General features: G+C 45.5%; 1 protein-coding gene across 4 annotated transcripts in view; it reads right to left on the reverse strand.

Moving 5' to 3' along the window:
• The window catches only part of LOC139389352 (volume-regulated anion channel subunit LRRC8A-like), a 19,790-nt gene continuing 5,129 nt past the window's right edge, over positions 1-14,661 (reverse strand). For 2 of the 4 annotated variants that reach the window (XM_071136034.1, XM_071136033.1), the window contains exons 3-8: positions 11,181-11,325; positions 9,858-11,021; positions 9,256-9,588; positions 8,886-9,071; positions 5,952-6,242; positions 252-2,507 (exon numbers count right to left, since the gene is read on the reverse strand). In XM_071136034.1, coding sequence (XP_070992135.1) covers positions 2,232-2,507; positions 5,952-6,242; positions 8,886-9,071; positions 9,256-9,588; positions 9,858-11,021; positions 11,181-11,318 — 2,388 coding nt within the window. In that variant the 5' untranslated portion in view covers positions 11,319-11,325 and the 3' untranslated portion in view covers positions 252-2,231. Of the gene's footprint in view, positions 2,508-5,951; positions 6,243-8,885; positions 9,072-9,255; positions 9,589-9,857; positions 11,022-11,180; positions 11,326-14,661 lie in introns of all 4 variants that reach the window. The other 2 variants (XM_071136035.1, XM_071136036.1) reach the window with 2 other exon arrangements.

Here is a 14,661-nt window from a genome sequence, read left to right on the forward strand (position 1 = left end):
TTGTGATTCATCTTGTTTATTCAGCAGCCTCAATAAAATATGCTGCATTATTATATAGACCCCAGAACTGGAAATACCATGTGGGTTTGATTGAATTCAACCTTATATGACCATTCTATTCAAATACTGCCATTAATCCACATAATGCTGATGCCATCCAGGTAGCTATTGTTAATGCACTGAACAGCAATATAAATGCAAGATGCAGTGTTGGTCCCATGTTTCATGAGTTGAAATAAAAACATCTCAGAAATGTTCCATATTTTTTTATGCAGAAATTTGATTACATCCTTGTTAGTGAGCATTTCTCCTTCGTCAAGATAATCCATCCACCTGACAGGTGTGGCATATCAAGAAGCTGATTAAACAGCATGATCATTACACCAGTGCACCTTGCGCTGGGGACAATAAAAGGCCACTCTAAAATGTGCAGTTTTGTCACAACACAATGCAATAGACGTCTCAAGTTGAGGGAGCGTGCAATTGGCATGCTGACTGCAGGAATGTCCACCAGAGCTGTTGCCAGAGAATGTTCATTTCTCTACCATAAGCCGCCTCCAATGTCATTTTAGAGAATTTGGCAGTAGGTCCAACCAGGCTGAGAACCTCAGACCACATGTATGGCGTCCTGTGGGCGAGTGGTTTGCGGATGTCAACGTTGTGAAGAGTGCCCCATGGTGGCGGTGGGGTTGGGGATGTTATCTGCAATTGTTATATCCATTTGTGGAGTTATAAATTAATTATTGGATAATATAACTCCAATTCCAAGACACAGATTAAGCTTAGTCCTGGAATAAAACCCTATTTCAAAGGAGAATTTCCATTGAGACTGAGAATGCTTTTTAGGCCTGTGTCTAAGAAACGGATCCCTTCTGTTAGTCACTATCTAGTCTAGCATGAATATTTGCATAATTCCATGAAGAGACAAGTATGTCTGAGATAACACCATGAAATAAGAGTTGATTGTCAATGTCATCAGCAGTGGATTGCTGAGGAAAGGGTCTATCTGTAATTGCTATATCTATTTGTGGACTTATAAATGAATGATATATACACCCATTGATTTTGAATAATATAACTCAGATTCATCTTAGTCCTGGAATAAAAACCTCTTTCAAAAGGAGAATTTCCATTGAGACTGAGAATGCTTAGTCCATAGTTGCATGGCTCCGCCAATGAATTTGAGAGTGGTTACAATTCTCCAGCCCCATACCTCAGCTGTTACAGACATCGTATCTAATTTAAGCAGCACATTCCAGTGCTGATGCATAGGAGGAGTAATATAAATGGATTGTATAGCAGTCGTCGGCTACGTTTACTTTGACATAATTGACTGATTAAACAACAATTTGCCGAATTGCCACTGGAGAAAAAAAAAAAAAAAAAAACACTGGTGTATTTAAGCAATAAGGCCCGAGGGGGTGTGGTATATGGCCAATATACCACACCTACGGGCTGTTCTTAAGCACTTTATAAACATGTTAACTAAAATGTCAGTCAGTGAGCAAGGAATAAAGACCTGGCCGCTACAACATTATTTGATTTTGACAAATTCAGCTAGGTCCGTCCAATTTTGAGTGGAAAATTCCCCATTTAAGATATTTTCTGTTATGAATGTAATGGACCACACACACACACACACACACACACACACACACACTAGAGTAATGAGCACAGGACCAGAGATCTTGGAGAATCCTCATTTAATGGAGCTTCTTCCTCCTGTCATTGCGGACAGTAGCTATACACCATCTCTCATGGCACATACTGAGAGTGGGCAACTAACTATTGCCACTTAGCACCCTATGGACTAGAATCTATCAAGGGGGGCCTATTGTACTGTATGTAACAGGATAATATACCCTGCCTGAATGACAATTACACTGCCCACCTGCAGAGTCCCTTCTCTTACAGAAATATGGCATTTGTATTTTGTATCCTCACGTGCAACACATTCGAGCTGACATCTCTCATCATCTTGTTCAACGCACACACTGTATCCCCTGGCAGACTTTTTTGGATCTTTTTTTATGTCTGGAAAAAAAAGTGGCATGGCGGTGGGACTTTGATTCCCTTGAAAAGCATCCCTGCAGCAGAGTAGTGTACAGTCAGAGTGAGCAGGGGCTGCTCTGTTAGCGAGCTGTCCGAGTCTGTGTAGTCCTCTCTAGTCCTCCAGGTGTCCGGCCTGTGTCTGTTTCGACTAAGTTACCATCCCCCAACCCCCTATCTACTCAGGCAGTCTCCTTGTCCACCTTCCACAGCTGCTCCTTCACCTCGGTGGGCAGGGTGTTGAAGAGGTCCTCCTCCACCACCAGGCCCGTCTTCTTCAACTGCCTGCATTCCCCCAGCTCCACGGGCAGACAGTCCAGTCTATTCCCCCTCAGCTCCAGCTGGGTCAGGGCCGTCAGCTCCCCGCAACGTGACGGCAGAGACGCCAGGCAGTTGTTACCCAGGTTCAGAGTACGGAGCTTCTTACACTGGAACAGCTCGTTGGGCAGGGCCTCAATCTAAGTGGGGCAAAAAGAAAGATAAGTGGGATGAAGAGGTAGTGTCAGGTGGACGTGACTATCACTGCACAATGTGTTATAGTGTCAGGTGGACGTGACTATCACTGCATAATGTGTTATAGGTGTCAGGTGGACGTGACTATCACTGCACAATGTGTTATAGAGGTCAGGTGGACGTGACTATCACTGCACAATGTGTTATAGAGGTCAGGTGGACGTGACTATCACTGCATAATGTGTTATAGTGTCAGGTGGACGTGACTATCACTGCACAATGTGTTATAGAGGTCAGGTGGACGTGACTATCACTGCACAATGTGTTATAGGTGTCAGGTGGACGTGACTATCACTGCACAATGTGTTATAGAGGTCAGGTGGACGTGACTATCACTGCATAATGTGTTATAGAGGTCAGGTGGACGTGACTATCACTGCATAATGTGTTATAGAGGTCAGGTGGACGTGACTATCACTGCACAATGTGTTATAGAGGTCAGGTGGACGTGACTATCACTGCATAATGTGTTATAGAGGTCAGGTGGACGTGACTATCACTGCACAATGTGTTATAGTGTCAGGTGGACGTGACTATCACTGCACAATGTGTTATAGTGTCAGGTGGACGTGACTATCACTGCACAATGTGTTATAGTGTCAGGTGGACGTGACTATCACTGCATAATGTGTTATAGAGGTCAGGTGGACGTGACTATCACTGCACAATGTGTTATAGTGTCAGGTGGACGTGACTATCACTGCATAATGTGTTATAGAGGTCAGGTGGACGTGACTATCACTGCATAATGTGTTATAGGTGTCAGGTGGACGTGACTATCACTGCACAATGTGTTATAGAGGTCAGGTGGACGTGACTATCACTGCACAATGTGTTATAGTGTCAGGTGGACGTGACTATCACTGCACAATGTGTTATAGTGTCAGGTGGACGTGACTATCACTGCACAATGTGTTATAGAGGTCAGGTGGACGTGACTATCACTGCACAATGTGTTATAGAGGTCAGGTGGACGTGACTATCACTGCATAATGTGTTATAGAGGTCAGGTGGACGTGACTATCACTGCATAATGTGTTATAGGTGTCAGGTGGACGTGACTATCACTGCATAATGTGTTATAGAGGTCAGGTGGACGTGACTATCACTGCACAATGTGTTATAGAGGTCAGGTGGACGTGACTATCACTGCACAATGTGTTATAGAGGTCAGGTGGACGTGACTATCACTGCACAATGTGTTATAGTGTCAGGTGGACGTGACTATCACTGCACAATGTGTTATAGAGGTCAGGTGGACGTGACTATCCCTGCACAATGTGTTATAGGTGTCAGGTGGACGTGACTATCACTGCATAATGTGTTATAGAGGTCAGGTGGACGTGACTATCACTGCACAATGTGTTATAGAGGTCAGGTGGACGTGACTATCACTGCACAATGTGTTATAGTGTCAGGTGGACGTGACTATCACTGCACAATGTGTTATAGTGTCAGGTGGACGTGACTATCACTGCACAATGTGTTATAGAGGTCAGGTGGACGTGACTATCACTGCACAATGTGTTATAGAGGTCAGGTGGACGTGACTATCACTGCATAATGTGTTATAGAGGTCAGGTGGACGTGACTATCACTGCATAATGTGTTATAGAGGTCAGGTGGACGTGACTCACTGCATAATGTGTTATAGTGTCAGGTGGACGTGACTATCACTGCACAATGTGTTATAGAGGTCAGGTGGACGTGACTATCACTGCATAATGTGTTATAGGTGTCAGGTGGACGTGACTCACTGCATAATGTGTTATAGTGTCAGGTGGACGTGACTATCACTGCACAATGTGTTATAGAGGTCAGGTGGACGTGACTATCACTGCACAATGTGTTATAGAGGTCAGGTGGACGTGACTATCACTGCACAATGTGTTATAGTGTCAGGTGGACGTGACTATCACTGCACAATGTGTTATAGAGGTCAGGTGGACGTGACTATCACTGCACAATGTGTTATAGGTGTCAGGTGGACGTGACTATCACTGCATAATGTGTTATAGAGTCAGGTGGACGTGACTATCACTGCACAATGTGTTATAGAGTGTCAGGTGGACGTGACTATCACTGCACAATGTGTTATAGTGTCAGGTGGACGTGACTATCACTGCACAATGTGTTATAGTGTCAGGTGGACGTGACTATCACTGCACAATGTGTTATAGTGTCAGGTGGACGTGACTATCACTGCACAATGTGTTATAGTGTCAGGTGGACGTGACTATCACTGCACAATGTGTTATAGAGGTCAGGTGGACGTGACTATCACTGCACAATGTGTTATAGTGTCAGGTGGACGTGACTATCACTGCACAATGTATTATAGTGTCAGGTGGACGTGACTATCACTGCACAATGTGTTATAGTGTCAGGTGGACGTGACTATCACTGCACAATGTGTTATAGTGTCAGGTGGACGTGACTATCACTGCACAATGTGTTATAGTGTCAGGTGGACGTGACTATCACTGCACAATGTGTTATAGTGTCAGGTGGACGTGACTATCACTGCACAATGTGTTATAGTGTCAGGTGGATGTGACTATCACTGCACAATGTGTTATAGTGTCAGGTGGACGTGACTATCACTGCACAATGTGTTATAGAGGTCAGGTGGACGTGACTATCACTGCACAATGTATTATAGTGTCAGGTGGACGTGACTATCACTGCACAATGTGTTATAGTGTCAGGTGGACGTGACTATCACTGCACAATGTGTTATAGAGGTCAGGTGGACGTGACTATCACTGCACAATGTGTTATAGAGGTCAGGTGGACGTGACTATCACTGCACAATGTATTATAGTGTCAGGTGGACGTGACTATCACTGCACAATGTGTTATAGAGGTCAGGTGGACGTGACTATCACTGCACAATGTGTTATAGTGTCAGGTGGACGTGACTATCACTGCACAATGTGTTATAGTGTCAGGTGGACGTGACTATCACTGCACAATGTGTTATAGAGGTCAGGTGGACGTGACTATCACTGCACAATGTGTTATAGTGTCAGGTGGACGTGACTATCACTGCATAATGTGTTATAGTGTCAGGTGGACGTGACTATCACTGCACAATGTGTTATAGTGTCAGGTGGACGTGACTATCACTGCACAATGTGTTATAGAGGTCAGGTGGACGTGACTATCACTGCACAATGTGTTATAGAGGTCAGGTGGACGTGACTATCACTGCACAATGTGTTATAGTGTCAGGTGGACGTGACTATCACTGCACAATGTATTAATGGGGTTTGATTCACAGTTCTCAGATGAGTCAACACGGCTACAGACAACACTTTCCTCATAACTAATCCAGAATACACCAACTGTTTGTACAACAAACCAAATCTGAAAAGGAAAGCACTCACTCTGTTAGCAGTGACTACCAGGTACTGGAGGTTCTGCAGGTACCCCACGTCTGCTGGGATGTAGGTGAGGTTGTTGTGGCTCAGGTCTAGGAAGCGCAGCTTCCGACAGTAGAACAGCTGACTGGGGATCTTATCGATCTTGTTCCTGTTCAGATAGAGCCTCTCCATGTTGTTGAGGGTGCCGATCTGGATGGGAATGTAGGCGATCTGGTTGTACCAGAGCTTAAGGCAGACCAGCCGGTGCAGGTGCTGGAAGCTGATGATCTCCTCGATGGTCTTCAGGTTGTTGTCCTTCAATGATGACAATAATAATACATTTCATTCATACATACAAAAACATTTAATAAATACAAGGCCAGTTTCCCTGACACAGATTAAGCTTAGTCCTGGACTAGATTTGGGGCATTTTCACACAGGTTCTTCACTTAGCTGTAGTTCGAATCAGAGTTTGATTATTTGTTACACATACATACAGTGGGGCTAAAAAGTATTTAGTCAGCCACCAATTGTGCAAGTTCTCCCACTTAAAAAGATGAGGCCTGTATTTTCATCATAGGTACACTTCAACTATGACAAATGGAATAGACAACAGGTGGAAATTATAGGCAATTAGCAAGACACCCCCAATAAAGGAGTGGTTCTGCAGGTGGTGACCACAGACCACTTCTCAGTTCCTATGCTTCCTGGCTGATGTTTTGGTCACTTTTGAATGCTGGCGGTGCTTTCACTCTAGTGGTAGCATGAGACGGAGTCTACAACCCACACAAGTGGCTCAGGTAGTGCAGCTCATCCAGGATGGCACATCAATGCGAGCTGTGGCAAGAAGGTTTGCTGTGTCTGTCAGCGTAGTGTCCAGAGCATGGAGGCGCTACCAGGAGACAGGACAATACATCAGGAGACATGGAGGAGGCCGTAGGAGGGAAACAACCCAGCAGCAGGACCGCCACCTCCACCTTTGTGCAAGGAGGAGCAGGAGGAGCACTGCCAGAGCCCTGCAAAATGACCTCCAGCAGGCCACAAATGTGCATGTGTCTGCTCAAACGGTCAGAAACAGACTCCATGAGGGTGGTATGAGGGCCCGACGTCCACAGGCGGGGGTTGTGCTTACAGCCCAACACCGTGCAGGACATTTGGCATTTGCCAGATAACACCAAGATTGGCAAATTCGCCACTGGCGCCCTGTGCTCTTCACAGATGAAAGCAGGTTCACACTGAGCACATGACAGACGTGACAGAGTCTGGAGACGCCGTGGACAACGTTCTGCTGCCTGCAACATCCTCCAGCATGACCGGTTTGGCGGTGGGTCAGTCATGGTGTGGGGTGGCATTTCTTTGGGGGGCCGCACAGCCCTCCATGTGCTCGCCAGAGGTAGCCTGACTGCCATTAGGTACCGAGATGAGATCCTCAGACCCCTTATGACACCATATGCTGGTGCGGTTGGCCCTGGGTTCCTCCTAATGCAAGACGATGCTAGACCTCACGTGGCTGGAGTGTGTCTGCAGTTCCTGCAAGAGGAAGGCATTGATGCTATGGACTGGCCGGCCCGTTCCCCAGACCTGAATCCAATTGAGCACATCTGGGACATCATGTCTCGCTCCATTGCACCACAGAGACTGTCCAGGAGTTGGCGGATGCTTTAGTCCAGGTCTGGGTGGAGATCCCTCAGGAGACCATCCCCCACCTCATCAGGAGCATGCCCAGGCGTTGTAGGGAGGTCATACAGGCACGTGGAGGCCACACACACACACTACTGAGCCTCATTTTGACTTGTTTTAAGGACATTACATCAAAGTTGGATCAGCCTGTAGTGTGGTTTTCCACTTTAATTTTGAGTGTGACTCCAAATCCAGACCTCCATGGGTTGATACATTTGATTTCCATTGATAATATTTGTGTGATTTTGTTGTCAGCACATTCAACTATGTAAAGAAAAAAGTATTTAATAAGAATATTTCATTCATTCAGATCTAGGATGTGTTATTTTAGTGTTCCCTTTATTTTTTTGAGCAGTGTATATCTATTCATACACACACACAACATGCGGGAGGTAACAGAGTAAAAGCCGCTATAACTGTGACGTGAAAATGAATCTAATTTTATTATTTTTTACATTTGTATTTATTTATGGTTTACTTCAGTTAATTTAGTAAATACTTATTTTTTCTTAAAACTGCATTGTTGGTTAAGGGCTTGTAAGTAAGCATTTGTAAGGTCTACACCGCTTGTATTTGGCGCACGTGACAGTTAAAAGTTGATTTGAATAGTCTATATTTAGTAGCCTATATCCCCGGTATAGCCCCAGTCCCCTTAATCTGCATTGGATGTGGTCATAAATGTGCAGCTACTCACAGAATGTTTCAGAGATATCAAGTTATGGTACTGCATGAACTTCATCAAATGCTCTCAGTCAAGCAACCAATAAATAACTCTGGTTATTTTCCTGTGTTTGGTCTGGACTGCATTCTCACTGGCAGCGAACCGCACCACGGTATGAATGAGACCGAGATTACCCTTTGTGCGTTGAACCATGTGCGTTGTTTAGTGCGCTCCTGAGTGCAGATAGAGTATTCACACTAGCCCAAACTAACCGAACTAAGGGAGGAAAAGCAGCAGAATTCAGAAAAAACGCTCCAAACCAATTTGGTGTGAGAGCCCGATTAATGCGTCTGGGAAACAATACAATCACGTAATAAAATTGGTGAGAACACAAATTAAAAGTACACTGAACGCAGGGTTGCAAAATTCTTGTTACGTTCCCAAAATTCCCTGGTTTTCCTGAAATCTCAATTGGAAAATGCCAGGAATGAGGAGAGAATAAGCACACAAATCTAAAATCCTGCAACCAGGATTTCTGTGAAACCAGGGAAATTTGGGAAAGTTACAAGAATGTTGCAACCTTAACGGAACGTAATAAACAGCAATGACAAACGAACCTTGAGGTCAATCTCCTGCAAGTTGTGCAGGCTGAAGATGGAGTGTGGGATGCGTTCTAAGTCACAGCGGATCAGCTCCAGTTCAGTCAGGTTCACCATTTTCTTCAGGCTGTTGAGGACCATCAGCTTGGTGCCCTCGTTGTTGACTGACAGCTTCTGGAGGTGCACCCCCACGTCCGTCACCACCTGAGGTGAAGAACATCATACATAAAAGGTGAAACATTACAGTGCAGGGAGAGGGGGGAAAACAACAGGGTTTGACAGGGGCTCCTCTCCCAAACCAAATGATTAAAACTATAAATTACATGAAAAACAAACAAAGACAAGAGAAAAACAGAGAGAGGAAGATTTTTTTTAAAGAAACAAATACCTGAGGTAGCTTGGTCAAGTTACTCTTCAGCCGGAGCACCTTGAGCCTCTTCAGCTCCCGTAGCCCATCAATAACAATGTATCGGTTGTTCTCTGCGCTCAGGTTCCCCGTCAGGTGCAACTCGCTCAGGTTCTTCAGGCTGTAGATCCACAGAGGGATCTCCTTGATGTCGGTGAACTTGATGTGGAGGGACTTGAGGTTCTCCCTGAGGAAGGCCAAGGCGGGAGCCTCGATCTTAGCCGGGGTATGGTACAGCCACATCTCCTTCAGGTTGACCAGCTGGGCGATGATAGGAGGGATGGTAATGTCTGGAATGAGCTCCAGCTTCAGCACCTACAATAATAACAAAAAATAATACATTCGGACCGAGAGGCTGATATCTAAGCTCAATAAACTGAAGTGACATTGGCAGGAGCAGTGTACAAGTTTCTCTCTTCTTTTAAGACATCCTGTAATTATTCCGACACACCTGCGACTCAGATGTGCGAGTACTTTTCCTATAATGTACAACAAATCAAAGTTTCTACAGTGTGTGCATTCAAAAATAGAACAAATCAAGGCACGTGGACAACATGGAATACAGCCATCTCTACGCAAACTACCTCCAGCTCCATCAGGTCAAACACTGTGTCTGGGATGCCACTCAGCATGAAGAGGTGCAGCTCCAACTTCTCCTGGGAGTTATTGGTGATTCTCTGCCTCAGTTTGTCCAGAGTCCACTCGTTGTTCAGGTTGAGCTGCCGCAGCTTGTTCTCGCTCACCTCGGACAGGAAGACAGCAAAGCGTTTGGAGTACAGAGGGTCGTACTGGTCAATCATGTGCAGCATGAAAGCAAAGTCGTTCTTCACGTCCGGTATGTCGCTGTAACTGCTCTCCTCTCGTATCGACTCGAAGGAGTATTTCTTCAGCGAGCGCCGCAGCATCCAACAGAGAGTGTACATGCAAATTAAGCCGTAAACCCCCACTAAGCTGATGTAGACGCAGGCTAGGATCTTAAACAGAGTGGCCAGAGGATGGGCACAACGATACATGCTGTACCCTGTGAGGCTCTCTATATCCACACTACAGTCCACACTGAACTGAATATTGTGCACATAATACCCCGTATAGCAGATAATAAAAATGAACTTAATGACTTTGATTATAGTCTGTCGGATGTAGAGCCTGTACACAATGTCTCCTTCTTCCACGTGTATGCGGAACTTCTTCACCTTTTCGAACAGAGCTTTTGCCTGTTCGCCCTCTTTCTTATCCAGGACGCCTGTCTCAGTGCGGTCCACGATCCCCTGCTCCAGGCGAGACTTTGTTTTTTGGAGCATGGGGACGCTGGCCTCCACGTCCTCGCTGACACACGATGCCTTCTTATCCATGGAGCCGTTCATCTTGTGGGGCTTGGGGTCGCGCTCCTCCACCACCGTCTCAGACAGAGCCCTGGTGGTCCAGGGAGAGTCAAAACACTTGAGTAAGATGGACACAAAGTGCTCCAGTTTGGAGCTAGTCCGGGGGAACTTGAACCAGAAGTTACTGCAGGCCAGGAAGATGAGGGTATGCAGTAGCACCAGGTAGGGGAAGTACTTGGCAAACCAGTGCAGGCGGTTCTCGTAGCATACAGCATCTACGTAGTTGTACTGGTGGCGATCCAGGTTGTATTGGATCCCTTTGGGCTCCAACAAGAGCGGGGCCGACAGAGTAGCGTTGAAATACCTCCTGCAGGTATGGTTGACCACCCACTTGCAGGGCAGGCAGATCATCTTGTCCTGGGTGACCTAGAGTGAAACAAAAGCATTTTAAGTACATCGACAATAGTAAAGTAAGCATTTCACTGTAGTGTGTGCATATTATGCTGTCTCTGATTTGTAACAGAAGCTGAACAAAAACAAGATCAAGTACATAGAGGACAGTCCCTTTTTTTTCCCCTAACGGACCTGCAGAGTGCCCCCGAACACGGCGATCATGAGCATGACGATGGAGATGTAGTCGGTGAAGACATCCCACCATGGCTTCAGGATGCGGTAGGCCGGCTGGCAGTCTACAAAGTAACGCAGCTCAGTGATGGGGATCATGGCTTATCTGGGAAGAGGAGAGATAATAATAATAATAATAATAGGTGGGTGGTTATATTTATCCTGTTTCACACATGTACAATTGGAAATGTGTTTTTTTTGCAAACCCCAACTCTCCCTCTGACACCCTACGAGAGTTGGGTCACGGCCAGCGTCTGCCATTATCACTGGCGACCCTGGAGCAATTAAGGTTAAGTGCCTTGCTCAAGGGCACAGATGGATTTTGCGCCTTGTCGGATTGGGGATTTGAACTAGCGACCTTTCAGTTATTGGCCCCACGCTTTAACCGCTAGGCTACCTGCCACCTATAGTATGACAGACAGTAGGTTCCATCATTTCAAATTCAACGTTTTTTTATGATCAAATTGCAGAAGAGCAATTCTGTATTTCTGAAATACTTGGCATTTAAAAATGGGGACCTTCAGGTCCAATAAAATAATGGTGCAATCGCCACTAATAAATTGTCTACTACATTAAAATAGGGAAATCTGTTTCATGCCATAAAAAAAATCTATTGCATATGTAGATTAGCAACCGCAATTAGTAACAGCCATTCACGTCTTTATTTAACACTCAAATCAACGAAGAGTACCATAGCTCTTGCTTCTGGAACTCCATGAACAAAACAAGCATCCTGTGTCGAATGTAATGTGTAACACATATTCTGTACTGACGGCATCAGAAAAGGGAGATACCTGGTCAACTGAATGCATTCAACCAAAATAGGTCTTCCGTATTTAACCCAGCCACTCCGAATCAATGGCAGCAATGTTAACAGGGTCATGCATCCGATAATAGGCAACCAGATGGATTCAGTTGAAGGTGTGTAGTAATTGAATAGACTGACTACCGCATGCATGTTCTGACACCTGAATCTCTGATGCATTATATTGGCTGGTTTGCTATTGATTTCACTATGGTTAAACAGGTCCAGTTAATCTAGATGCCATAGGGCAGGGTTTGGGACAGCATTTTCATTAGGACTGGCAGGGTGTGTGTGTGGGTGTGTTGGGCTGGGAATTGCCAGGGACCTCACAATACTATATTAATCGCAATACCATACATGTATTGCGATTCACTTGATTCAATATTGCAATTTGATGTCCCAAACATATTGCTCACTATACAGTCAGGCCATAAATATTTGGACATTGACCAAGTTATTATTATTTTTCCTGTCTATCACAGCATTTTGGAGTTGAAATTAAATAATAAATATCAGCTGAAAGTGCAGACCATCCGCTTTAATATGAGGTATTTACATCCAAATCGTGTGAACAGGGTAGGAATTAAAGCACTTTTTAATGTGGTCCCCCCCTTTTCAAGGGACCAAAAGTAATTGGACAATTGGCTGCTCAGCTGTTCCATGTCCAGGTGTGTTTTATTCCCTCATTAGTTAATTTACAGGTAAGCAGATAAACGGTCTAGAGACATTTTTTTAGGAGGTAGATCAGCTTTAATATTGTAGATAGATTGTAGCTCCCACAATGTAATTGTCTGCAACATTTCCAATCCCAGATATAGATATATACACACACACACACACACACACACACACACACACACACACACACACACACAGCTCAAAAAAATAAAGGGAACACTAAAATAACACATCCTAGATCTGAATTAATGAAATATTCTTATTAAATACTTGTTTCTTTACATAGTTGAATGTGCTGACAACAAAATCACACAAATATTATCAATGGAAATCAAATGTATCAACCCATGGAAGTCTGGATTTGGAGTCACACTCAAAATTAAAGTGGAAAACCACACTACAGGCTGATCCAACTTTGATGTAATATCCTTAAAACAAGTCAAATGAGGCCCAGTAGTGTGTGTGGCCTCCACGTGCCTGTATGACCTCCCTACAACGCCTGGGCATGCTCCTGATGAGGTGGCGGATGGTCTCCTGAGGGATCTCCTCCCAGACGTGGACTAAAGCATCCGCCAACTCCTAGACAGTCTGTGGTGCAACGTGGCGTTGGTGGATGGAGCGAGACATGATGTCCCAGATGTGCTCAATTGGATTCAGGTCTGGGGAACGGGCCGGCCAGTCCATAGCATCAATGCCTTCCTCTTGCAGGAACTGCTGACACACTCCAGCCACATGAGGTCTAGCATCGTCTTGCATTAGGAGGAACCCAGGGCCAACCGCACCAGCATATGGTCTCACAAGGGGTCTGAGGATCTCATCTCGGTACCTAATGGCAGTCAGGCTACCTCTGGCGAGCACATGGAGGGCTGTGCGGCCCCCCAAAGAAATGCCACCCCACACCATGACTGACCCACCGCCAAACCGGTCATGCTGGAGGATGTTGCAGGCAGCAGAACGTTCTCCACAGCGTCTCCAGACTCTGTCACATGTGCTCAGTGTGAACCTGCTTTCATCTGTGAAGAGCACAGGGCGCCAGTGGCGAATTTACCAATCTTGGTGTTATCTGGCAAATGCCAAACGTCCTGCACGGTGTTGGGCTGTAGGCACAACCCCTACCTGTGAACGTCAGACCCTCATACCACCCTCATGGAGTCTGTTTCTGACCGTTTGAGCAGACACATGCACATTTGTGGCCTGCTGGAGGTCATTTTGCAGGGCTCTGGCAGTGCTCCTCCTGCTCCTCCTTGCACAAAGGCGGAGGTAGCGGTCCTGCTGCTGGGTTGTTGCCCTCCTACGGCCTCCTCCATGTCTCCTGATGTACTGGCCTGTCTCCTGGTAGCGCCTCCATGCTCTGGACACTACGCTGACAGACACAGCAAACCTTCTTGCCACAGCTCGCATTGATGTGCCATCCTGGATGAGCTGCACTACCTGAGCCACATGTGTGGGTTGTAGACTCCGTTGATTTCAAGTGTGGCATTCAAGTGTGGCATTTGCAATCTGTTGCTGTTGTTAACCCTCAATATGAAGTCCAAAGAGCTGTCACTGCCAGGGAAGCAAGCCATCATTTGGTTTCTTTTGATTGTTCAGCCTATCAGAGAGATAGCAAAAACATGAGTTGTGGCCAAATCAACTATTTGGTACATTCTTAACAAGAAAGAACACACTGGTGAACACCAAAAGGTCCGGAAGATCACGGAAAACAACTGTGGTGTATGACAGAATAATTATTTCCCTGGTGAAGAAAAACCCCTTCACAACAGTTGGCCAGATCAGGAACACCCTCCAGGAGGTAGGCGTATCAGTGTCAAAGTCAACATTCAAGAGAAGACTTCACCAGAGTAAATACAGACGCTTTACCACAAGATATAAACCATTGGTAAGCCTCAAAAACAGGAAGACCAGAATCGAGGTTTGCCAAAAAACGTCTAAAAAAGCTTGTACAATTCTGGAACAGCA

This window comes from Oncorhynchus clarkii, chromosome 30, assembly GCF_045791955.1.
Source record: "Oncorhynchus clarkii lewisi isolate Uvic-CL-2024 chromosome 30, UVic_Ocla_1.0, whole genome shotgun sequence".
Lineage (NCBI taxonomy): Eukaryota > Metazoa > Chordata > Actinopteri > Salmoniformes > Salmonidae > Oncorhynchus > Oncorhynchus clarkii.